The sequence below is a fragment of the Leptonotus elevatus genome, chromosome 7, assembly GCF_054856555.1.
Source record: "Leptonotus elevatus isolate MCC_2025b chromosome 7, RoL_Lele_1.0, whole genome shotgun sequence".
Classification (NCBI taxonomy): domain Eukaryota; kingdom Metazoa; phylum Chordata; class Actinopteri; order Syngnathiformes; family Syngnathidae; genus Leptonotus; species Leptonotus elevatus.
The window spans coordinates 8572594-8599140 of record NC_141245.1 but is presented as its reverse complement, the minus strand read 5'-3'; the positions used below and the strand labels follow the sequence as shown (position 1 = coordinate 8599140).

Here is a 26547-nt window from a genome sequence, read left to right as displayed (position 1 = left end):
GAGGAGCGCCTCTTTGATTTCTGGCTCATGTAGTGCATCTGACCCTTCGGGTCACAGAGTGGAAAGAAGTGGATGTGTCACCGCTACGCTTCTCTCCTTGTTAGAATAATATTTCGACGGTGCTTTTAGGATGCTAACACTAATCAAAACAGGACATCCTGAGGAGGGCCCTGCTCACCAGCCGCTTTATGTTTTTGTGTTTGTGGAGGAGCGACAATCCCAGGAAGCTGTGAGAAAGGTTCATCAAAGCTCTGAGTGGGGGGCCCTGGCTGCAGGATCGCTGGAATGCGGCGTGGAAAGGAATCTCTACTGTCCTATTGTTCCCTTGTTTCCTCGGTCTCATCCCATGCAGGCACGTCCAGTTCACTTACAGGTAAGACGTGCTAATCAGCCTCACATTCCTTTCTTCGGCCACATTCTTTCCTCTGCTGTGACCTTGGCTGACCAATAACACTTTTACATGAGCACATGCCTACACCTACATCATCAAAAGAGACCCCATAAGGGCAAGAACTTGGCTCTTCTTTTTCTTAAACAAGGGATTTGTGGCAGGCGCAGTGTGATGAATATGGCCCACTAGTGAGAAAGTGACAATTACAAGAGTTTTTACAGTATGAACAATAAATCGTTATACCCGATTGACGAGAACAATTTATAAAGTTAACAAAGAAGAGGAATTGAAAGGACAAAATTAGGAGACATCTTTTTATTTCATCAGCTTTTTTTGCCTTGGTATTTGTTGGTTGGTATATAGGCTTAGTTTAATAAATGGCTTAATGTATCCACATTTCATTATTTTCACAGATTGTGAATGACTGATGTTTACCTTCGACAATCAATGGACTGCAGTAATTCTAGCCTTCTTCAATTCTCCATATCACTTCAATTGAAATCCCAACCGACAGCTGCCAAAACCTGGTATGTATAACTGGATAACATACTCTTGATGGTATCAAAAGTATGTATATTTCTCTCACTGAACCACCTATACTAGATTCGGTGATGTGTTCTCATTCCAAGTTGCATCTGAGACATTAAGTGGACCCTCTTGAGTTAAATGCTGCTGAAGTTGTTCACTACTTTCAAAGGTTTTGGGAACAACATGCTTCAAAGGTCACACCACACTTCAAGAGTTCAAACAGTCACAAGTTCGGAGACCTCCTGTACCTGAACAGACATTTGGCAATCACCAAAGTTCAACAACCATAATTTACTCAAATAGTGTCAAGCCTCAATGTCAGCAGAACAAATTTATTTTAAAAAAAAATGCCTCCCTTAAGTAGACACATCATGAAAAAAACAAGATCGGCGGATTCCACTTGCAGAAGAAAGCCCAGAGAACTAACACCTGTAAAGACAATAAAAAGCATTTTCACTCATTCATTTTCCATCCTACTTTTTCTTCATTAGGGCCGCAAGTGAATTGGAATCTACACCATGGACTGGTCATCAGCCAATATAGGGCACATATACTGATGACAAACCTCCATGTCCTGCTCTGTGGCCCAGTTTCCCGAGGGAGTGGATCAAGCTCTGCTTCAGTATGTCACAGTACATGAACTGTAGCTGCCCAATACCGGCCGACATCACTCGTGCAGCACCAGACCATGACACTCCCACCACCATCAACAGTTGTCTTTGTATTCCTTACATGGCAGCTGCTAAACACACCTGACACCATCTAAACCAAGTAAGTTTATCTTGGTCTCATCAGACCACAAGACATGGTTCCAGCCTTCCAATAGACTTAAGATGTGATCTGCTCATTATTGTGTGTGTCCATGCTTATGTTGCTTATGCTCTATACTTAGTGGTGTAGTTCTCAAGATTTGAATCCACTTTTTAAGGGTCTCGGTTTCTTCTTAGAATCAAAGGCATTTTACCCGGTCTTGTCTCAGTCTCAGATTCTGGATTTTTGACCAAGACCGGTGAAGACCAGGCCAGTACAAATGTGATCAGAAGTGAAACAACAAATTTGCTTAGATTTTAGGTTTCAAAAACAACATATAAGAAATTGTTTTTGTTGCACACATAATGGAAATTATTATACTGGGGGGGTTCCTCCTTTTTTTTGGGGGGGGGGGGTGCAGTGATTTTTCTATGAAGTCTGGATCTTGTCTTGATCTCAACCTCCAGAAGTATTGGTCTTGTCTGTGTCCTGACCTCCAAAAGTCATGGTCTCAACCTCTAAAAGTCTTGGTCTTGTCTCTGTGTCAATCTGCAAAAGTCTTGCTCTTGCCTGGGTCTTGACCTTCAAAAGTCTTGGTCTCGGCCTCCGAAAGTCTTGGTCTTGGATGATGGACGTAGACTACATAGACTTCTTCACCCATCTGAGTAAAGGACTCCAGAAAGGCAGCATTTCCCATTCTCACTATGACTGTTTTAGTATTTCAGTGGCTGCCAGACAGCCGCTATCACATCCCATCGGGTGCATGCATATGCTGCAGCCCAGTCCAGATGTCAACAGGAAGGCCCGAGCTTTGATCAAATCTCCTCCCCTCATCACTCCTGTCTTGTAGGGGCGAGGGGTCACTTCTTAATGAGTTTTGTGAGTAGATTGGGCACGTTGCGACTGAAAGGTGTACAGTAATCAAACAAACACATGGATGTACTCACTGCAGTCAGCGGCTAATATGGCAGCACATCTCGATGCCCAATTTGTTGCCTCTTAATCAGAGCCAGCTATCTCCCACTCCCACTCTTCAGTCACTCACTCACTTAACTTATTTTAGGCTTCAGGCCAGGAAGATCTACGCAGGGAGATCCCCAAGCAGCGTTGGAACATGCTGTTATCGCCGCGCTGGTAAAGCAATTGTTGGATAATTCCTGTTTATGGGAATGTTCCCTTTCCAGTGAATAATGAGGAAAGGACCCATTCTTTCTGTCAACTCTCAGTGAAAGGAATGAAATACTTGGCAACGTCTACAGGCAAACGCATGCTACTTAATTAAACAAACAAACAATACTGATGTTTAACTAAGTCGGCACATCCATCTGGGCTGTATTGCTTAATATTTGTTCTGCTAAATACACTTGTTAGGGCCACTGTATGGCCTATAAGTAAGACGTAAGAGTTTAAAACAAGATGGGTGAGAATGAACAAATAAATGGATGGATATCTTTGCTTCTATGGAAAAATGCCAACTTGACCTGGGTCAATATGAAGTACCAGTATGTCATGTCTTGAAGAGTAAGGGATTTAGGGTAATTTACAATGCAGGAAAGAGAAAATTGTCATAAAATAATCTCAAGCACAAGTTGGATGTCCTAAAAAAGTGAAATGTAGCAATTATGACTGTGCCGCGCAAGCTCAGAACATATCACATTCTTAAACATAACACTACAGAACCATAAAAACAAACTGCTCAAACTTGCCACAAAAACACACATTTTGCCATATTTCCTAGTGAGGATAGGGAACTGGCACGATTTATTTCTTTTATTATTTTCATGAAAAATATGATGTTTCAATTTTCCTCAAATTACAGCACTTTATTTTGCATGGGATGGCCAACATGCTCATGACAGCAAGTTCAAACCTGCTTCAAAGTGTTTGAAACAACAACAAAAAACAACATACCTCAGACACCACTGGAATTAAAGTGAGGAAGTTAATATCCTCATGGTGACGAGATATAGTTGGATAGGTGATGAGGACAGCTGATTGACAGACACTAATGGAGCATACCAGTTAAAAAAGAGGGAATAAAACAGACATACTGTGTGCCGATTCCAAAATGTGTTTGTATTCATATTTGACAGTGCTATTTGTCTTTATTAAAAACATGCAACATTAACGAGTAATGTTTTTTTTGCGGGGGATGAAACGGATTAATGAGATTTCAAATCCTCTCATTGATGAATGAACTTAAGTACGAGCTTGGCCACTGAACATATTGACCTTTTAAGTCAAGTCATCACCAGATGAGCATCAATCATTTTATCAATCATTATTAAGAAGTTGCTCATTTTTAGTCTTTAAGCTATTGGAGTAAAATGGAGCGCAGTACTTGCATGCAACCAGCAGGGGTGCTGTTACTTCAGCCTCAACTTGGCAGTGCCAATTGAGCCACAACCATGCATACTTCCAATCTTATAAGTTGTCAACTCCCTCATGCCGCATTATACTGCAAGAAAGGCATTGAAACCGATTATTCCATCAAATTTCAAATATGTTTAACTATTCCCAATTTCCTTTGAATGTGTACTATATGCATCAAATTAAACATAGATAAAGTGTACATTTTTGGGACCATTATCTGCAAATATTGCGCAATAACATCTGAATTTATGTTTGTGCAATTAGACAATTATATTTTTATGATATAGTGGCAAAAAACGTACACAGTATTACTGTATTTCCATCGTCAACCCAATTGAGTCATTTCAATGTTTAAGCTTCCTTCTCGTGTCATGTCAGACGCTATCCTTACCATCTTCTCCAATCGATTTATGAATAAAATGTTTCAACAAGTCAAGGAATGCTAACGTCACACAGCTCATTAATGAAGTCGTCAGATTGCAGCATCAGCGGTCTTTTGATATTATAACTCCTCAAACAGATGTCAGGGGAACATTTCAAATCAGCAAAAATGCCATTTGTCTCCGAGCATGAATTTGTGATGAGAAAAAGCTTGTGCGTCAACTGTTTGATGACTGCACTGTAAACTAATCTTTACTGTTGATAATGACTTCAGCCTTGGCACCCTTTTGGGATAGACTGGGAGTGTAGACAGACTGGAAGCCTTTGTATGGACTCCCTATCTTTAACTCGTGACCTTTAAGAGGTACACGAAGGCATAATTGACTTCTTTTTTTTTAAAGGAGTAACGCTCACTCATTGTTCTATGCTGGTACAATTTCCCAATGATAAACACACAGCGGTTCCCAGGCTTGACATGTCGCTGCAGAACACCCCTCCCACCATCCATCCCTTGGTGTTCCCACACTGCCTTGTCTGGGTTATTGAAACACCCCCGCCAAACAACACTAAAAAACACAACACTGATACTTTAGCATACAGTGACATAACTATGGGCCCTTGCCTTGACGCCTGAGAGAAAGACCAAAGGGCCAAAGAAGGGCCAAAAGGTGCCCTTAGAGTTGACTAGGACAAGGACCTCCATTCAAACGCGACACCAGGACTGGACTGGCACAAATAATCGACCCTGGCATTTTGACTTAGGCCCGCTGGCCCAGCCCGATTCCTGAACGCCCTTGGCTACCACGCATCTCTACCGCTGATGTTTATTGGTTCAGTTTGATCTCTATAATGCAAATGAGTGAATGGGCTGCTCCTTCTAAATCGTGGGCCGGTCTCTCGGGGTAAAAAGGAGGAAAATAATCATTGAATAGCCCACATCGGCCCCAAAGGACACCGGCCTACCGGGCATCTGCCCTGTGTGGCAGATGGCCAGTCCAGCCCTGCGCGACATCATTGCATAAACAAACCTTTAACCTCTTTACTTCCCTGTTGATACACTGAAATTACTCATTAACATCAGCTATTCCATTTCTGAAAGAGGGAGAAGGAAACCCAGAAGACAGTGGACAGATATATGGCACACAAGCAGACCTCATACAATGAACACATCTGTCTTTACAGTACATGACATAAGATATGTTGTTTTACAATGTTCTTAATATTTGTTGGAGGAGTGAAGTGGGGGGTGGGGGGGGAGCAACAGTCGCCCGATGCACTTTCAGCTGTGTATTCAATTGTGCAAAGCTCAGAGAAAAACAAAATGAAAACACTTGCAAGGAACAGAAATAATCACGTGACCAAACTGACTACTCAGATCTTGACGTCACTCACCAGACCACGCCTCTTTTATTGATTCACAATGTTATGTTTGCATAGGCCTCTTATTTTCTTTGGGAAAAAAACAAAAAAAATTCAACTTTATTCCAATGGGGATAATTCATTAATTAGATACGAGAAAGTTGAGTCAAGTGACCACTTGTATTTGAAATACTGATGAAGAAGAAAAGAAAAAATGAAGAAGAAAAAGAAAATGAAGAAAATGAAAAAAATTGTCATTTATTACTGCATGATTAATTAGCCTACTTCAAACAGTATATTAAGTTAAAAGCAACCATCAAAATGTAACATATGATCCAGTGATTTTTGACCCGCTATTAGTGGAGCAGTTAGAGAACAATAAGCATTTGGCGCTTTGGCACAGGCAGAGCTCTCTCGCGCGCGCGCACACACACACAGACAGGCACACAGGGACGGCGAGGCCTGTTAAATGGGCTCTCTATTTCATTTCCGTGGCGCGGGCCCGCTCCCCCCTCATCTTCTAAACGGGCCCATCTATTAAGCATTTTAATGAGGGAGAAGCACGGCCCATTGCACAACGCGAGCGGGACGACGCACTTGAGATGAGAGGCGTTGACAGACAGCGCTTTCTCTTAAAATGCCCACATTCCTCAAGATGTGCATGCGTGTGTCCAAACGGTCATGCAAACAAGTCTAATTGGAGCTGCAACTTGTTGCCCTTCACGCCGGTCACAATATAGGCTACGTCACGTTATTAATATGCAGTTTATTTGCTGGGGTTTGTTGACTCTCAAATATGGGAAGTGGACCTTTAGCAGGGTCTCCACCAAGCTACTTTCACCATCTCCCCCAACCCACAAGTCACTGCGGGGTGCGGCCTGCAGATTTGGGCTATATTTAATTGGAAACCAAAGGCGCGTTTTTTTGTGGCGCACCGCATTCCATCTGGACGCGCGCACTCATCAGTCAGCCTCCATCAATCTCTCTTACGTTTACCACCTCCTCCGTTAAACACACAACCATACATGGCCGTTTTAACACACACTGAACGCATTTACCAGCAGAGCCCTTATGAGGGGTCTGGGAATTTAAATATTCACTGTTGACACTGCGCAGACCTGCAGCTATAGGGGCCACTGCGGGCCCGCTCCTCTGGGGATGCACAACATTCTCCCATTGTGATTCCACAGAATGTAAATCTCATAAATGGATCGCTTTTAAATCCATGCAGACGTTTCCCCAACAGGGTGAAAGTGTTGAGCAATTTATTTCTGACTACACTCTATTATTTTGTATTATACATTGTGGAAAATGTCTAATTAGTATTTAATATTGTGTGTTTGTTTAAATAAAATAACTTGCATACTAAAAAATAAATTACTTTCTTCTTTGCTCTCGAATTTGTTTAAACACACTTTTTTAAATTATTTTTTTGCAGATGTAACTATTTTTTGATAGAAACAAATAAACAAGTGCAGGAAAAAATACAAGACATTTTTATTATTTGAACCCACTGACTTTCTCCCAAATGACAAATATCAATTCCCCATATAAAAGTTGTGCATTGCCTATATAGACTGTAATACAATATAAAATGAATCGTTAAATTGAACAAGTTGTCCAGAAAGAAAAAATAAATACATTTGACAGCTGGTGAAAAAGATCAATGGTTATTTATTGAAGCAACTCAATGCATATATATCACTATCAATTGTCTCACTGCATACATTCTTATCGCTATTTTATGTGGGTAATTAATAGATTTCACGTCAAGAGCCTTTTAAATCACAGGCCTGTTCCATTTAATCAAATTAAGCATTGAGATGTATGGAATTGTCGTCATTGCACAGGAATATATTCAAAACGTGCGTTCTGCACAAGTCAGCCCGAAATATAAACGACACCACATCCATGCTACTAAATGCGTTGAACAACGAAGTTTGCCATTTTTGTTCGGTTACAATTTAACATTTAACATTACTCACGGAAAAGCTTCCAAACTTTAACATGCATCAAAAACAGCAGCCATTGTTACAAGATTATTTACCATGTCTACAGGACTAAGAACAAACACACACAAACAAAAAAATCTTCATTTCTTGCTTATTTGTGCCGGTCACTCTCCACGCAGCTCCCAAATCTCGCGAAGTGACCCGCAGCCCAAAGCAGCACTGTGCATCAGCCAGTGTGCGTGCAATGAGTCTGCCCACGCACGGGGGATTTTTTTCCCCCCTCCAGTGAGTTACACGAGAGCGCCCACTACATGCAGCGTGCACGTCCACGACTTGCAGCAAAGTTCCTCCATCGCTTCTCGCTCAACTTTTTACTTCAGACTTTGCGCGCGTAACAGCGTTTCAATATTTCACATACATTTTGAATCCCGTGGTGTGTTAAATTTATGTATGATTTAATAGATGTCCGATTAATGTCTATCTGGAAAAAAATGGAATCTCGAGTGGAGCTATTGATAACAGCGGTGATCAGATCAGATGACATGTTTTAAAAGTAGAAAAAAAGGGATGTTGCACCTACTTGTGGCCAGTTTCCGTGCCCTGCCTTTGGACCTCATGGTGCCAGTCTCTCGGCGTGGGTTTGTTTGGATTTTTTCTCGGATCCTCTTTTCTCCCTTTTTTTTCCGTTTTCCCCTCTCTTCTACTCTTTTTTCTTCTAGGTTTCTCAATCCCAGACGCGCTATCTCTCTTGCATTGTCAATCCGGACACCTTCGCACATGCGCACAAGCCTCCGAGGTCTGCCGGCTGCACGTGCCAGACAAAACTTTTGGCCGATTGATCACTTTAGGGATGAACCTGTCGCGGTCAAGATGCACATCGTGGATGGTTTGTGGCACTGTGATTTCCACACAGCCACAGAGCAAGAGCTTTGCACGCTGTAAAAAATGTCACGTTGTCGCTTCTGGTTGAGGATTATTTAACACATTTCTGAATTGTTAGTTTTCCGTTATAATGAGATATTTCGTCAGAGAGGAACTCTATGCTGTTATTCGCCATGATGAAATGTGTTCATTAAATACTGTTAAATCAAATGATTTTTTTATTTTTATTTTTTTTGCAGCAGCAGCACAGCCGCGGACATTCATTAAATCTCTCTCCTGAGGGGGGCTGACCCTTTCAAAACTCACATTAATCACTCTTCATTGAAATTACAATGTATGTATAGGATATAGTTATTAAAGATTGCACACATTTAATTGCACAATACAGAGTAGGGAAAATGGCCTCCCAGAGAGCACATTTTTTGTGTGAAAAATTATATTGTAAAGTGACCATCATTAATCCCAATTTGAGACGCTTTGGTTGCAAACCAGTCATCTTTAGAGCCATTTAAAAATGATCCTCGAGTTCACTCAGGTGAATGGAACGACATCACGCACGAAATAAAACAGCTATTTTTGTTTTTTTTAAATAAAATACCCAACAGTAAAAGTGACAATGAATTAGATCCGAATGACCTTCCAAATGATCACATAATTGTTTGCGAACTGTAGCTATGGGGCCGACAGGGTGTGGTCAAGCAAAACAAACAATAAAGTGCTGACAAAACTATCCTGAAGGCCTTTAAGCTAGTGTTAGTGTAAATAAAACAGATTCCCTTATTTTCACGACAGTCCGAACAAAAACGTTTGATGTTGCCACTGTAATAAACTCCACTATGTGGCTGACACCGTGGCCCGATAGTGCGCGCCCCTCATGTGCGCGCTCATAATTGAGCTCATGTGGCCGTCCAAACATGATCCCACACAGACCTTTGAGTAATTTTGAATCAATAGGATACAAGGTAATAATAATGCCAATTTCGTACGAAAGGCTTGTTATAATTGGCAGGACTGTTTCAGTTACCTGATTTTTTTTTTTTAATTGATCTTTTTATTAGCAGCATATTTTTGCCTTAAAGAGGAATGGTATGTCTTAATGACTGTCCCCATCGTACTTTGTATGGTAATGCATAAAGATACATTAGGCCTGAAAACCCTTTCCAAATATGTTAAATTAATTAGGGCCAGACGCGTGTCGATTCACTAAGCGTAATCTTTTCAGTTCAGTTTGGCATATTTGGACAAAAACTTCAAGAGCAATTTTACAGATAGTGTAATTTGTGCTCCACTAACGGCAGGCCTACTGAATAATGTACTTAAAAGTACGTTGTTAATAATTATACTTATTAATTGGGTATATTTATGTATTTAAAAAAAAACAAAAAAACACTGACAACTAAGGAAAGCACATTGCTTAGCTGGTATACATGCAAAGTGAGATTTACATATTGGCACAATATGCAGCAAAACTTAGTAATTATCATGTATAACCACAGAGGGAGCTGTTGCCCTGGCAGAAGCAACATTTACGTTTTATAAATATAGGCTAATATTTAATCTTAGGAGAATGCTGAGCCTGTATAAAAGACAAGAGTTGCCGACATGCTTTAGACTATACTCCCCTCTAGTGTATATTTTGTGTAATGTTTGAAGTTGACTGAAGATGAAAACAGGGCCGTAATATATATAGTCACCCTCTTAAAATGGCTAGATCATATTTTGACCAAAAATATTGTTTGCCCTAAACGTCTCATTAAGGATACTTGCCACCTCTAAAATCAGCTGCATTATTAGTTAAGCAAATCATTCAGTTGTACGACCGCGATGAAATTATTTATACATATGATCAGCAGTATTTTTTTTTTTCCTGAAAAAAATTCTTGGGCCATTATTTTAGGAGGGTGATAATAAATTAGTTGCACATAGTTAATACTGGGATTCCACTCCCATTAATTAAAAAACTTCTAATTTACACTGAAGCAGCAGTAAAGTCATAATTAGAGTAAATGCAGTATTCATATGAAAAAACAAAAATATAGAAAAGATCGAGGCATTAAAAACTGAGTCGTATATCCATTTGCAGGCATGTTCAGACATTTTGGGGCATGCAAAAAGGGCACCTATCTATAGAAAAAGTCTACACACCCCAGTTCAAACGGCTGAAGCTTGTGTACACTGCAAAGCGAGGGGCACAATTCTAAGAGCTCAAAATAAAACCTGATACTAAATCAAAACATTTTTGTTGGGGAACTGATGACAAGTGGTTATTAGTGAATACAAATACGAACTCTGGGCAAAACACTCATTTCTCATCCAAGGGGTCTTTCTCAAAGGGTCTATATACTCTCTACCCTGGTCATGTTTTTTTTTTTTTTTTTCAGTCTGCAAGCCAGCCATAATGAATCCGCCTACCGCTTTTGGATCACATCCTACTAGTTCAGAATCACTGCATTTAAGTGCATAAATTAATAACGTGGCATTGTGTATTTTACATGTACAAGTAATGCATTTAGGTATATGCTTGAGGCTATTATGTGAATGATAAAGACAATATGCATGTATAAAAAACAATTCGATGGGTAGTGGCCACACGCACACGCACACGCACGCGTAATAAACTCATCCCCATCAATCTTGTCAAAGCTCCTGTTGCATCAGCTCTGTGATCTGGGAGACATCAAGACAAGAAATCAATAAGACATTTGATCAGCTTTATTTACCTTCGTTTCCAGTAACAGAGCAAAGCAAAATCCTAGTTAAATTCCCGGTTGTGGGCCAGTTAATAGTATACTAACAAATTAATGAGATACTTCTTGCAACAGAAGCCTGGTGTCTCATCATCAGTAATTGATAAATACATAGAGGGGTGCTAAAATCCACTTCTTCATGAAGCTATTGCTTGCGTTTTGTTCATTGCATTCCAACACAAAACATGTTTCACCTTTTGAGGGGTACAGTGCGATGGTCTCTAGATAAGGCTACAAATAATGGCGAGAAAATGGTTTTATATTTTCGGAATTTGCTGCGACAGGGACACTCGTGTGGTTGGTAACGTCCGTGACGAGGTGGCAACGTCCTGTTCAAACACATTCCCCCTTTTTCAGTTTCCTCAACTTCAGAAGCCAGCGTTTGCTTACTGTGTCTCAGTCTCTGATCCTTTTATTGTATCTCTTTTTACCCTGGAAACAAGCACATATTATATCATATGTGCATCATGTTGCATTCATGCCAAGAGTCACACTCACATAGTTGTGGCGACAGGACCAGTCTGGATGCTGCTGGGCGTGAAGTCGTCTCTCTTCTTCAGCCTGCTCGTAGTACTTGGCCTTCTCTTTATCGGGTAGCAAATGCCACTGCATTCAAATAGCACGTTTAGAATGAAGCGTAGACAAATGGCAGATACTTTACTCTCAAGTTGAGTTCTGATAATTACCTATTCAGATACAAGGATATATATATATATATATATATATATATATATATATATATATATATATATATATATATATATATATATATATATATAAAGGAAATTAGTTGTGAGATGTTCTGCAAAGTAAATTACTACTGCAGTAGATGTTTGTGTGCTTAGTTTGTGTACTTAATTGATCACAATAGTATTTACTCCAAAGGGAGGTCTCAGCTGGTTGCATGCATAATTGCATTAGGACGATCAGACCAAAATATATTTTATATATATTTTCACTGATGCCCAAAGTGCCACTTTGTCCAATTTTTTTATTTTTGCGTGAGTGTGTTCAAAAATGAAATTGAATACATTAAATTATTACACTAGCCGATGACGTCACATACTACTGTGCGCGCTGCTCTTTCGAGACCAGTTGGTTGCTCCGTTTTTATTGTGAAAGTAGCCTCACAGTACACAAAAAGCAAAGGACATAGTAGCATTTGATCACACAAAACATGTCTCGTAATTTGTATCTTGTAGATCACAGAGTCCGATTGTATTACTGCAAGCTAGCTTAAATTGAAATGTGGTGACACAAGTCTTGTTTTTTCACAAGTCTTTTAATCGCCTCGGTTTACCGTCTTCAAACATTCATATTTTTATTAATATTTTATTAATTGTCCTTACATGTTTTTCTGATACAAATGTTAATTATTGACAAGTATAGGATGCTTGTAGGCAGATGAAGGCTACTTATTTTTAATCAAGTAGTGCGTGTGTTGAATATATGTTTATTTGACTTGGTTTTATGTATAATAATTAAGAGTCAAATATGAATAAAATAATTAGGGATGTTCGATACTACTTTTTTTCAGACCGATACCAATATTAACTCTTGAGTACCAAAACCAAATACTGTTCTGATACCACTACTACATAAAACTACCCCCAAAATGAAATTATTAAAATAAAATAAAAAGACCCATATATTCCAATATAGGAATGTTTTTTAAATCATTGAAATTAATGGCAATTTTGTATTCCTCTAATTTCTCATTTTTAGTTCCTGATCGTAAAACGGCCAGAAGAGGACAGCCCATACTGTATCCGTCACCGTCACGAGTACCGATACCTTAAAGGTCCCATAGTATGAAAATGCACTTTAGTGGGGTTTCCTATCAATAATATGTCTACAAGCCAACCAGGTAGAAAAAAGTCCATCCGTGACTTCTACTGAAATTCGAGAAGCTGGCTGCTCCTGCTCGCAAATGCTCCGTGGAGAGGGGGAAAAGTGGTTGCTTTCCTTCATCCTGTCTTTGAGAAGACAGTGGATTCATTTTATTTTTGAAGGACGTGTACCGACATCATTTCTCAAAGGACTGTTTTGTTAGTGAAAGCCTGTTCAGAGCTGGATTTGCAACACATTTAAACATAATGGATCGGTCCCAACAGTGTGACACGATTACTAACGGGAAAGATGTAAGTTTAACATTTTTGATTTAGCTTTCCTTCCTATCCTTTCTAATAGGAGATGTGCACCTTCTACCCTATTACTGGTGTATTTTTAGTGCCTAAAGTGGGAGCTACATTTGTCGCGTGGAGCTTGTTTGGTTACAAGAGGTCAGATATGATAAAGCAGACGGTGGTTGGATAATATGAAGCGGCTGTGTATTGTTTTGTCAAGATACAAGCCGCGGTGGTTAATTGGCCTTGACTCGCTACCTAGTTGACATGACTTTGTGATGCTAACCGGCCGCTAAGTGGTCTCGACGAGACGGCTTGCACGTTGAGACCGTGCAGTGGCCTAAATGTGCACATTTGTGTTATTCACAACTGCTTGTAAATGTCTACAAGCATTCACGGCAAATTGGAGACATTCACGGCTAAATAACGTTCGCGGGAGATTTGTCGGCAAAATAACCATTGCCTAAACAATCACAAACTAATGCTACAGCTTAGTCTATGTAGTAACGTTAGGCTACTTTTTCTTATGGTAAAACGTTATGCCACTTTTCCACATATTAAAATAGTTCTCAAATGTGTAAAAGACATGTCTGTATTTGTCTTTTCTTCTGCTGCCATGGCCAGTCGTTTCCATTCAGAACATTAGCACATGGCTAACATGACCCAAATCACTGCCCCTTCGAGAGAAGAGTATGGCCTAGGCATGGCCTGGTGCAGCTATTTACATAAAAGTGACACACCCCTAAAACAGGCTGTTTTGAACAGAGCATTTTTGGGCTGATTTAGGGACAGCAAAAATATTAGATCCAAAGTAAATTTTGACGAATTCATGTCACAGACATGTCTTTTACTCATTTGAGAACTATTTTAGTATGTTGAAAAGTTAAATAATATGAGACCTTTAAAATAAGGCTGGTATCGATACCTGGTTGGTACTCGCCCATCCATAATAATTCAGAATTTCACACATCAGCGTTGTTTCCGGCTACTGATTGCCGTGTTTCAACACTCGCACCCCCACCCCTGTGCCCAAGTCATTCACCACAATAAAAATGACATGGAAATGTACAGTATTTGTATTTTATGGACGTTTAGATGACCTGTTGCACCATACTGCCCTTCACAGGCCAGCCTTGGTATTGCACACTACAGTTTTCGAATTTAAGCTTGAAAATGCGGCATACCAGGTCACAAGCCACCGTTTAAATTTGCTTAACAAGTGAGCACTTACCATCTTTCCTAAGGTTTCATTTATAACAGCAATATTTGTTGAGGACGACTTGGCCTTGACTGCTTGTCTATGTTCTTTTGAGAACAACATAAAGGCATTTAGAGGCTTCTTCACATATGTTTGTTCTGTGATGTGGTCTTCCACTTTTTTTGTTTTCTTCCTGAAACACAAGAGTCACAGGCTAAGCTGCATCTGACATGTAACGCACTGAGGATACTAACTAACCTGAATGACAAAAGTCTAGACCAATGATTCTCAGTGGGTGGGTCGGCACACAAAAGTGGTTCAGCTATTCAAATATTAATTTGGATTCAGATTTTTTTTAAGCAGTACTGATGCATACCAAGTTCCCACATTAAAAATCCAATATTGGGGCAACGTCAGGAAATGTTATTTTCTCTCTTTTCCTTTAGTCATTAACTAGTCTAAACAAATACAGTGCAACTAGCGTAGGTCATAGCTAGCAATATGCCGTTAAGAGATATGTTGTCAACTCATTTGAAACTGCATTTAAAAATGTAAACACTATGCATTTTTAGAGGCTATTTTTAAATAACAAAAATGCTTTATTGTTCTTAATGCCAATAAAATGTGTCGTGACTTGGCAAGAATGGGAAGATGCTGGCCCCATGGTGACAACACTTGACAACCACTGGTCTATCAGGTCATGTAAATCATTATTTGTTTACAAAACAACCTGAACAACTACAGAGAAAGGGAAAAAATGCATTATAACATTTATATGGCAACAATAGCATCTTATTTCCTACTAACTGGAAAATTGTCTTACTTTATCTTGGGGATGCTGGTAGGAAGGGGAGCAGCGATGTTAGGAGGAGCTGTAACTTTGTACAAAAGCTCTCCATTCCTAAAAACAAAACAAAACAGAACATAGCCACACAGATAAACGTAACACTTGCTTAAAGTTGCCGGGACTATTTCAATACAGGTGTGTACTTACAGTAATCCAACAGGACGCATGTTCATACCATTAGGCAGCATCACTTCTGGTACGAAGTTCGTCTAAAGGTATAACAGATAACACAAAAGAGCCAATTAAGCCTTTGTATCATATTTGTTACGTTATAACACAGAATCATACCTAAAGTGTTTCCCTGGCGAAGTGTAGTGTGAAAATGCGGCATATGTTCTGCAAGTAGCCATTGTGCACTAATTAACATGCTTCATAAATGTGAGCAAGACGTCAATTTTCGCAGTATTGTTACTGAATATGAATAAAGTGATGAATAAAGAGTGAGTGACTCAGCGCTCTTTTCAGCACAATATGTGAACATGAAACAGATCCTCTGCAACAGTTCTGTCTTTGAAATCAGGCAACTGATAATCGGCAGTTTGTCCATCAAACGTGCCGTCAGTCACTTGCGTGCCCTGACAACCTCCCATCTTTGTGCGAGTTCGACTCCTCTCCTTTCAATGTAGTCTGTTAAAATGGGAACAGGTGCGTCACACTCGCTCAGGTATCAACAGTCCCCACCATAAATGTTATCTTTTTAAAAATGTCAGCAGTTTGCCTCATTGTTCAATAACAAAATCTGCCCGATTGGACAAGGAATGCTAGCCTGACCGGTCTCACTCACACAAAATACATGAAAACCCAAACCCAAAGCCAAAACCAGTTTACGGTTTTTCGGTTTATTGATTTATTTGAAGGGATGTTTGTGTTTTCTGTGCTGTGTATAAAGCTGAAATAAACCGTTTGTTCATTCATTCATTCTAATTGACAAAACACTCAAGCCTCTATTGCAATGTTGATGATAATTGCATAAAGACACAAAACATCAGTTTTTCACAAAATTTGAATATATGTCATGAGACCAACAGAAAAAGGATCTTAAAGGAATGTTGGCCTTCTCGAAAAGTGCATTAAAGTATTACGCACAGAATTTGGTCAAATACGAGGGCCTGCCAAAGAGTGTGAGATTTGACGGATATCCAAGTGGGGGGGAATTTGGATGGATCAAAATGGATGACAATTATATGACACCATTGGAACTAAAAAAAAATTGATTGGGGATATTCCAGACACTTGTTTTAAATGTACTGGCGAAAAAGGAACACTATTTCATTGTACGTGACAATGTGGAGTGGGAAGGTTCTTGGATGAGCAAAAAGTGATCATGGAAAGGGTTGTTTTAAAAGAAACCCCTTTACATCCAAATCTGTTTTGGTTGGACTTCCTTCCAGAAAGACATAACTACAGTAGAAAGGAGCAAACACTGTGCTTTGGTTTAACAACGGCAAATACATATATTTTAATGGTATTGGGAGTTTAGTTCAAATTCAAATTGGGTGCTGAGCTATGTTGGCGGTCCAGAATTTTAGCTTACTGGTAGCGCTCTGTGCTCGCAAACCGGAGATGTGTTTGTGGTGCGGGTTCGATCCCAGACACCGGCAATAGCTCTTGTTTATTATTATTATTATTATTATTGTTTATAGATCTTGGGGCAAAAGAGGTTGAGCACCCCTTGTTGGTGGTTGTACTAACAACCAGAAATGAACCCCGAACAAGGAGATAGTGTTGTTGGGTGGTTAGTTGGGGAATCCAGGTCCTGAGAGAACAAACCCTGAAAGCGTTTTGACCTTAGCCACAGGTGCTTCGACTCAACAAGTGCTTCTATGAGCTCGTTTACCTGCCAGTTAAGTGGAAGCACCTGTGGCTAAAGCCAATATGTGGCAGGGTTTTGACTTTCTAAACCTGGATTTTCCAACCCTCGTTGTGGTCACCAGCACAGTCCCAAACGCCTATCGGGGGACGAGGAACACAGAAAGATTAGTCTGAAAATCTTTATTTGAAAAGACCACCTAATCTTTGTATGGTGCGCCTTTCAAAGTGTGGACAAAAAGGCAATGGAGAAACACACGCATCAAGCTTTGTGCCTGTGTTACGACACCCATCGGTTCAACAATTCATTATTTTAACATGCCGATTATGTTTTCCTTTGTTTGTATTCTTTGTTATGTGGGTTGATATAAGGTTAAGGGTTTGATTTGATCCTTTAAGTTAAAGACGGTCCCATATCTTAAAACACAACCAACTTTATGACTCTTTAGGTAATGATACGACTTAGAGCTTTTGAGATTTCTCATTGCTTCACTATCTGGAGCGACAAGAGTTCAGAAAGTCGCTACCGTAATTGTGAACCCATTTTGAACTTACGCCCACCGGTCCAGCCCGATTCCTGACCACTTTGGCTATACCACATAAGCTCTACCACTGATATTTATTGGTTCCGTTTGCTATCTATATTGCAAATGGATTAATGGGCTGCTGACTCTAAAGTGTGGGCCGGTCTCTTGGGGTAAAATGGAGGAAAATATTATCCAATCCACTTTATTTCTATAGCACATTTTATCAACAAGCATTTCCAAAGTGCTGCACATTGAGATCCGCACACTATCATACAGATAAAATCTTGTAAAACCAACTATAAACCCCCACATCAATAATTAATACTAAAATACAAGAAGTAAAATAAAAAAATACATTAAAACAACAACAACAGCGATAATAATAATACTAATAATAATAATAATAATAATAATAATAATAATAATTTAAAAATAAAATAAAAACACGAAAAGACCACACAATTCAATCTGAACTAAAAGCCAAGGAATAAAAGTGGGTCTTAAGACGAGACTTAAAACACTCGGGCTCCAAAACATACCGGCTCACCGGGCAGCTGCCCAAAATGCCAGACGGCCAGTCCAGCCTTGCGTGCGACTGTATGTTGTCGCTGGCCACTTTTTGGTGTCATCCACCTACACCACTACTACATTGGTAGGATGCAGGATTGAAATGTTTTCTCTTAAGCGGCGACAACTAATATTCCCACACATGCCTAAGTCTGAAACTGTCATAGAAAGTGGACTCACCCTTCCAGTTACCATGTAAATAAAATGCAGGTTTCACTGTCACTGGTGTTCCCCACCATTGGTCTAACCATTGCATGTCGTCTCACTGGCACAAAGAAATTACCATTACACATCTGCTCTCAAATCACTGCACTGGTTATCTGACCAAAGCGAGTTTCAAAAACATCTCCTGGTTTAATAAAAAGGTTTATGTGGCCTTTCCCCTCACTGGAGAGTCGACATTCTCATCAAGTAACAATTGCAGTCTCATTATTGCTTGCAGTAACACTAGGAAGCAGCTGTCTCCGTCTACAGTAATGGGGTATACGGTAGATTTCAAACATCAGTGTCCACTTTCAAAGACACAACTGCTTTTGAGTCAATCACATGTAAGCGTTTGTGTTCATGCTCGTTTTGAGTTGCTTTTTTTTCGTGTTTAACTGGATAGTGCTGAACCTTTTGTCATTTGTACTATTATTGTTTCTATTTCCATTTTTAGTCACCATATGCGAATTGAGTCTGCTTACCTGGCCATGAATATGCGCAAGGGTCTCAATGCTCTGGGGAAGTGGTTGGAGATTCTGGTGATTCATTGGTACAAAGTGCATGCTGGGAGCAGTCATCACCGGACTTGGTTGCAAGTAACTGTTTTGTATGGGAACACAGCCATTATAGTCCTTACGCTGGCTGCCAACTGCCTGAGGGTTGGTGTTGTACCTTGGCCCATCAGGTCGTGAAGGTTGAGCAGCATTTTGAGGAAGACATTTTGATGTGAACCCAGACATTTCCATATCCCTGCAAAATCAAAATAAATACTCCCTTGTCAAAAAGTACCTTTTCTTACTTGGAGTCCTGATTGCAACACATTTGTCCACACTTTTCACTTCAGACAAAATGTGCGTTCAATTCAATTAACAAATTCTAAAATAGTCTATTAAGGCCTACAAGTCTTCTTTGAATGGTTCTGATACGATTTGGCCACTCCTTTGGCTACTTGTCAAGATTATGAGGGAGTCTTTAGCACTATTCATATTCACAGCAGTCATTTTAAATGGCATGGTGGTCTTCTGGTGACTATTTTAGAAAATAGCCGACCCCAAAGGCTTCTTTAGCACCACAATAGGCCACAGACATTGTTGACACATTTTGTACTTTCACACGTCTAAAGTTTGTGTCAGCCATGATGGAGCATCTTTGTAAGACTTTACTGATAGACTGTGCCCAAAATACATAGCCAAAAGTCAGTATTTAAGCATTTTTTAAATCAATAGCCTTAATAAATAGATCATATCTATTTAGTAAAGGTATTTTTAAATATAATATTATTGGGGCTTTTTTTTTTTCAATCTTTCCCAAACTAAACACTACGACGCTACAATTAATAAACTCAATTTTAAAGCCATCACCCTTGACCTATATAGAGTTGACCTATATAGAGTCTAGACTGCTTAAGTAGTCAACATCTAAAAAATGTGCTATGTTATTGTTATAAATATTTCCTCTTAAAATGTCATGGTACATTAAGGACAACTGCCACCCCCTGCACACGCGGGCGGGCACAGACACATGCGCAAACATAAAGGCACTCATCTGAGGGATACCATACATGAAGCCTTTGATGCTTTTTACGATCTTTGAACCATGCCTTTGGGAAAATCCCATCATATCAGCTGAACTTTAACATAAATAAAACAACAAAGGATTCTCAGTGTGTTTGGCATTTATTTTCAGTTCTATATGTAGGATTTCAGAAATTTAATCATTAGCTAAAATGCTTCTACCGATGAGACTCGATGATGTATAGCATTCAAAGTAACCTTATTTTTACTTTGATATAGAGAAGCATGTTGATCAGGCACTGTTTGCATGAACACTATATGCCCACCCCAGTGACCTCTACCCCCAATCAGGCAAACATTTAGTCTTTCATTTGAAACAGTTGGATAATCACATTTCTGACAAAAGACTATTACAGTTTGCAAATCCAATAGAGAGACTATTTGAAGACAATACAGCTCTAGATGATATAAACAGAAATTTGAAGTGCATGTTTATTTGATAAGCACATTTGACACAATTATAGTACACCAACTAAGACAGTAATTTTAAAAGTTTAAAGCATATTATTTCATCAATTTAAAACGTGCACTGAAATATCAGTAAATGTGAAATGGACTAAGATTCTTAAAAGCGCTTACTCTGTTTTGTTCCCAATGTAGGTTCTGTACCTTACTTCAAATGTCACGTGATCTTGCCTCTTTTGCCTCCAAATCCATCTGCTGAGACCCTAGAATGCCCACTCACTGATATCCAACCCTGTCAAAACACAGACTGCCGTCAAAGACTTCAAAGCAGTGATGGCCTTTCGTGTGTGGTCTTGGTGTACTTTGAGACATCACGCACATGATGCTACAATTCTTTACATAAGTATGATGTGCCACTTTCAAAAAATTTGGGGTTGGGGTCAAAAGGTTGCTTGCAGGTGGTCACCTGATGATAGATGAATTCATATAATATGACATCTCAGCCATTCCTTTCATTCAGATGATAAGGAACGAATTTAAAATACTTAATTGAACAGTATTTGGTGAATATACACAAAGGCTAAGGAATTAAAGCATCAGTCAGTTTTTGGGGTTGTTCTGTCTCAAGCAAATGTGTTCACAGACCACTATACAAGACCAATGGTCACCGGGATGATCATGGGTGGTCTTTGGGCAGTGTTGACTACGTGACCAGCTCAAACAGAGAGCCTGAAATGCAAAAGAGTAGCTAAAGCTAAACAATTTTACTCATGAAAGCAGAACTTTATCACCAAGCCGCCACATGTGCTCATCTGTGCATATGCTTCATTAACCGGACACACGGTTTTGATGTGCAGTGGGTGACAACTACTTTAGTAGTAAAAGTTAAAGTGAAAAATCAATTTTCCAGAAGTACAGTACATACAGTACGTTGTTGGGTCATATTGGGTCATCTTCCTCTTGATAATAGCCCATAGATTTTCTATGGGGTTCAGGTCAGGCACGTGGCCAAGCCCGGCAGAAAAGGAAATCGGCATATCCATAAAGGTTGTTAGCAGAATAGTGATCGACATTTGATCGGCTGTTGCATGCCAGAAAAGTATGCATATGCACCACAACAAGCTGGCTAAGTACTTTCTGCACGGGAGAAGTAATACTCCTCCATACCATTGGTGGCGGTAGTTATTGTTCCTCATTTAACATTTAATAATTACCGGAAAACTCTTTACGGTGCAGGATATAAATGTAAACCGGCCGCAGGTCGTGATTGGCCGATTTCTGTGGAAAAGTAAGAAAACTCGCAGCTTGTACTTTGCAGCCTGCAGACAACTAGAGACCAGTCTGTGTAGTGTACAGTAAAGGGGAAGTCAAGTAAAAAAAAAACATTTTTTACAATAATATTTTCCATGCGGATCCACAATTAAAAATGGTATTCTGATTAATATTACATTTGTGGAATATGAATTAAGCAGCAAAATCCACTCATTTTTATCCATCTCAGTGGTGGCCATTTTGTCACTTGCTGTTGACTGAAGATAACATCTCAGCACCTACGGGCTTAGCTTGTGAATGTCACATGACCAAAACCAGAAAACAGGTGGGCTGATTGGTCGTTACGGCACCGATGTCATTTTCTTTTGACCAACCACGAGGGACTTTTGACTCCATTTCACTAATCAAATGGCATCAAGCAGTCACATGGCCACACGCAACATTTTCGCGGACGTGTTTTGTGAGCGACTCGTGATTACATTTAATTTACTTTATTACGAACGAATACATTTTTTATTATACTGTATTAGGCTATTTCATTTTTGAACACAAACACACACACACACTTACACGCACACACGTTTGTTTTACTAGTAGACCACATACACACGTATACACACGCGCACACATGCACACACACACTGGGGATGGTTGTAACACTGGTGTGACATCTTCAATTACAGTCCATGCCCACTTGCAACGTAAGCTTACTGAGTCCTGCTTTTGAGTTGCAAACTGTTTGTTCTGAAGACAAAAAATAAATTTTTCAGGTAAGAAAAATTTGCATCCCAAATGTTTTTTGCAAAGTGTCCACTGTGTTGTAGATTCAATTGTTTGATTTACATAAGCTCATTTGGTGGTTTCTCTAGTTTAGTAGAGCCCGTAGATGCTGAGATGTTATTTTCAGTCAACATGGCCACCACTGAGATGGATAAAAATGAGTGGATTTTGCTGCTTAATTCATATTCCACAAATGGTATGTTGCATTAGCGCTAGTTTTGAAGCTAAATACTAAAAACTATTAGTTAAAAAAATAAAATAATAATAATAGTATTTTATTTATTTATTATTTGTTATATTTGTTTATAAATTTTTCATAACCACCTGGGAAATTTGGTATTCTCAACATTGTCATAACTTACAGTAGTACAAAAAAAAAATGACGGGGTTGGGACCATATTCAAATATAAAAATTACCACCCAAAAAATTATTCTGCCTCAACAGAAGCAGGTTTTCTATGTTTTGTCAATGAATGCGAGCAAACATTAGAATGAGTGGCAGAATACCCAACAGGTTTTCAGCATTTGATATATACTGTAGTCTGGTGCGTTTTTGTTGTTGTTTGTATAGCATGGTTTTGATTTATTTGTTTATTTTTTACGAAGCCGATGATATGTTTGTCAACTGCGACAGATCGTTTTCTTTTCTTTTCTTTTTATTATTATTCCCGGTGACAAGTTCAGCAAACGTGTAGGTGACAGGATGTTGTATCTGACTTCCAAAATAAAATGAAGTACTCAGCCAGACGAGCAGTCTTTCCACTTCTCTCCACTTTTTTTTCTCCTTACTCTTCACATGCAGTAACTCCTGTTACACTAATTTCTCTAGGCTTAGAGCGCCCTCTGTAGGTATTCATGTTCCATAACATAACACAACAGAGGATAGTAAAACATTTACTTACTTAAGCCCGTTGCTATTCTACTAGCTCGCAGATGATAAAACTCTAGCCGTCGGGATGACTGGCAGCTCACATGCTTTGTAAATGTCATTAAGTCTTCCAGTGAACACGATGACCACTTCCTGATTTATTCTTTGTGAGACGCTTTAAAACTGGCGGCGTTAGGCAGCTCATTTTCCTCCATATTGACAAACATGCGTGTGATCGTTGACTAGCAACTCGTCTGGTGTGCACGGCGCGTGAGCTTTGCGTGTCTTACGTACCCCAAAAGTAACGACCCCATTTTCAAAATGTAAGAAGTAAAAAGTAAAGATATTTGCATTTGAAAAGTAAGAAGTAAAAGTAAAAAGTCATCAGAATAAAAAATATTCAAGTTAAGTACAGATAGTTGAAAAAACTACTTAAGTACAGTAACGAAATACAAGTACTTCCCCATCTCTGTCCTCAGGTAAGACTACACATAGAGCTTGGGTGCCCCCTGGTGGCTTGGAGGCCCTAGGCAGCCGCCTACTTGGCCTATAGCAAGAAATGGAAACTATTGTACATTTTTGGGCCCAAGAAGCCTGAACCTCAGACATGAACAATTATATTTGCCACAACTGCCTTTCTAATTAAAAAATAGGCCCCTACTGTTGTGTATTATGTCATAGGCAGTTAACTGTTCCACAGATAAACTGTTGAAATGCTCATCCTGTTTAAGCATATCATATACACATGATACTGTATCAGGGTTTTTCCTGGCTCAAATTGAGGCAGATGTGGTAACATCCTGACTATGGCCGATTACCAATACCAGGTATTGGTATCAGTGCCAATACCAGTCTTATTTTAAGGTATCAGTACTGGCGGCGGTGACCGATACCATTATTGGTCGCACTCCTGCAGCCGTTTTACAATCAGGAACTAGAAATGAGAATTTATATGAATATGTTGCCATTAATTTCATGCAATGTTAAGGAAAAATATTATATTGGGGTATACAGGTCTTTCTTTAAACTCATCTGTCATTTTTGGGTGAAGAATTTTATTTACTAGTGGTATCGGTATTTGGTATCTGTATTGGTGACTACTTAAGAGTTGAGCATCAGTCTGGAAAAAAAGGGATAACAAACAACCCTAATCTTGACCAGGCGCCACGACGTGCATGTATTCTGTAATTTAACTGACTGGCTTTAATTTTTTATTTATAGTTCCAATAAGAATATGACTAGTATCACTTTCTTCTTCGGTTGTTGCTTCAGGTCTTTTCGGTGCACTGCTGTTGATATAGCGCCACCATAATGGCGCAATGCTACAACTGCAGTTAAAATATGTTGCTGCCGAGCAGTCGCTCAGGCTGGAGGCATCGAGCAAATTAGGTGGAGGTGGCCGCCTCATAATTTTGTACATAGGAAAAACCCTGTATTTAAAACTCAACATATGTGTACTGTATTTTACTTATTAAACGCCTACATTTGTTGGCCAATCAGATCACTGCAACTTCAAGGCCCTGCTCAGCCTGTTCATCCACAGGGAGCAGGAGTATTTATTTACCAAATAACAAAAACAACATGCAAACACGATACATGGAAGAATCAGAATACGAAATTGACCTTGAAACACCACCACTGAAGACCACATTAGAACAGCAATGACCCAACAAATATAGAAGAGAAACTATTTGACGACACCGCTCCGCTCTGCCCAATTCTTGCAAGCGCGTTACACATCTTTATTTTTTTTTAAACGACCATATGTCTACGGCTACGATCGAGCAATAATTTGCTGTTTTCGGTTGCACATGTGAAGAACTGACGGAGTAGCGGATTTGGCTTCATCGTTTGAGTAAGTAACACAGTAAACTGTCACAGTATTTCCGATTGCGCAATCGAGAAACCGATGGGGCAGCGGAGCCATTTAGGCGTTTGACTGCTGAAGCATGAGGAACCAGTCGGGCAGCGAACCGATGGGATACTGACAGCACTGCCGCATTTTTGCGCGTCTAGAGGGATATCCTGTCTAAATCGAATATAAAACTATCTGCCCTTTAATCTGTCCCGCAAAAATCTGATTTCATGTGCTGTGTAACTGTGCAGACTACAAAAAAAAAAAAAGCCATCCAGTTTCAATCTGGATGAGCTAAAAATCAGATTTTGGCTGGAAGTCTGAATGCAGCCTAAATAAAAGCAAACTGACAAAAACACCTGGAGACACGAGGTTGAGAGAGCTGATTGGTAGACACAAGGACAAAAAATAATGAGCAACACATGAAAAAATGCACACAAGGTGCCAATACAAAATTTAACTTTAAATAATAAAATAACTTATATATATATATATATATATATATATATATATATATATATATATATATATATATATATATATATATATATATATATATATATATATATATATATATATATATATATATATATATATATATATATATATATATATATATATATATATATATATATATATATATATATATATATATATATATATATATATATATATATATATATATATATATATATATATATATATATATAAGCGCCAGGGAGCAAGTAAATAGACAATAGACACACTGTTTCGATCGAATGCGTTCAAGAATACGTTTGAAATAAATACTTTATTTTTAGTTGCTTGAAGTATTGAGCAACACGAATTTGAGCCTTATTGTGTAATTGAACTACAGTATCATGGCCTAAAATATTACTAATATAATATTAAATTCCATGCAAGCAACTGCTTTATATCATGGTATAAATGTTGATTATCTGTGCAAGCAATTTATTCAGAATTGCTCTATCATTGTTTTATCATTATCTTTCTATCATTCTATCAGTTGAAGTCATCTTTGCTAGTCTGTAAATTGTGGCCTCTTGCCAGAGGAGTTTCTGTTCGCTCTTTCTCGTACAGGCCTGCACAAGTATCATGGAGGCTGCCTTTATTCTTTAGTCCACAGGTGGCAGTCATGTGTAAAAAAAAAAA

At 39.1% G+C, this 26547-nt stretch overlaps 1 protein-coding gene and 1 long non-coding RNA gene across 3 annotated transcripts; one reads left to right on the top strand and one right to left on the bottom strand.

Annotated features, from left to right (window-relative positions):
* Positions 1–249: 249 nt before the first annotated feature.
* LOC147170745 (uncharacterized) lies at positions 250–1499 on the top strand. Its single transcript, XR_015095519.1, has 3 exons — positions 250–373; positions 805–918; positions 1411–1499. It is a non-coding gene; the product is annotated as an uncharacterized LOC147170745 (long non-coding RNA).
* Positions 1500–11313: 9814 nt separating this feature from the next.
* On the bottom strand, positions 11314–20952 carry LOC147170744 (transcription factor 7-like). 2 transcript variants are annotated; one of them, XM_086079744.1, is made up of 8 exons: positions 20795–20950; positions 19314–19391; positions 19124–19241; positions 15682–15743; positions 15511–15588; positions 14721–14880; positions 11862–11969; positions 11314–11795 (listed from the first exon to the last, which is right to left on the bottom strand). In XM_086079744.1, exons 2-8 carry the CDS (start codon positions 19385–19387, stop codon positions 11760–11762), a joined length of 636 nt encoding a protein of 211 aa, XP_085935870.1. In that variant the 5' UTR covers positions 19388–19391; positions 20795–20950; the 3' UTR covers positions 11314–11759. The 2 variants fall into 2 exon arrangements, with proteins under 2 accessions (XP_085935870.1, XP_085935869.1); XM_086079743.1 differs by having other exon boundaries at positions 19124–19391; positions 20795–20952.
* Positions 20953–26547: the final 5595 nt, after the last annotated feature.

Excerpts from the sequence above, each read along its gene's own strand:
- LOC147170744 (XM_086079743.1), bottom strand. The coding sequence starts at position 19,387 with ATGGAAATGTCTGGGTTCACATCAAAATGTCTTCCTCAAAATGCTGCT. Across the intron at positions 15,744-19,123 it reads TTGCGCATATTCATGGCCAG|ACGAACTTCGTACCAGAAGT; the intron begins GTAAGCAGACTC and ends TTATACCTTTAG. Across the intron at positions 14,881-15,510 it reads ACCAGCATCCCCAAGATAAA|GAAGAAAACAAAAAAAGTGG; the intron begins GTAAGACAATTT and ends CTTGTGTTTCAG.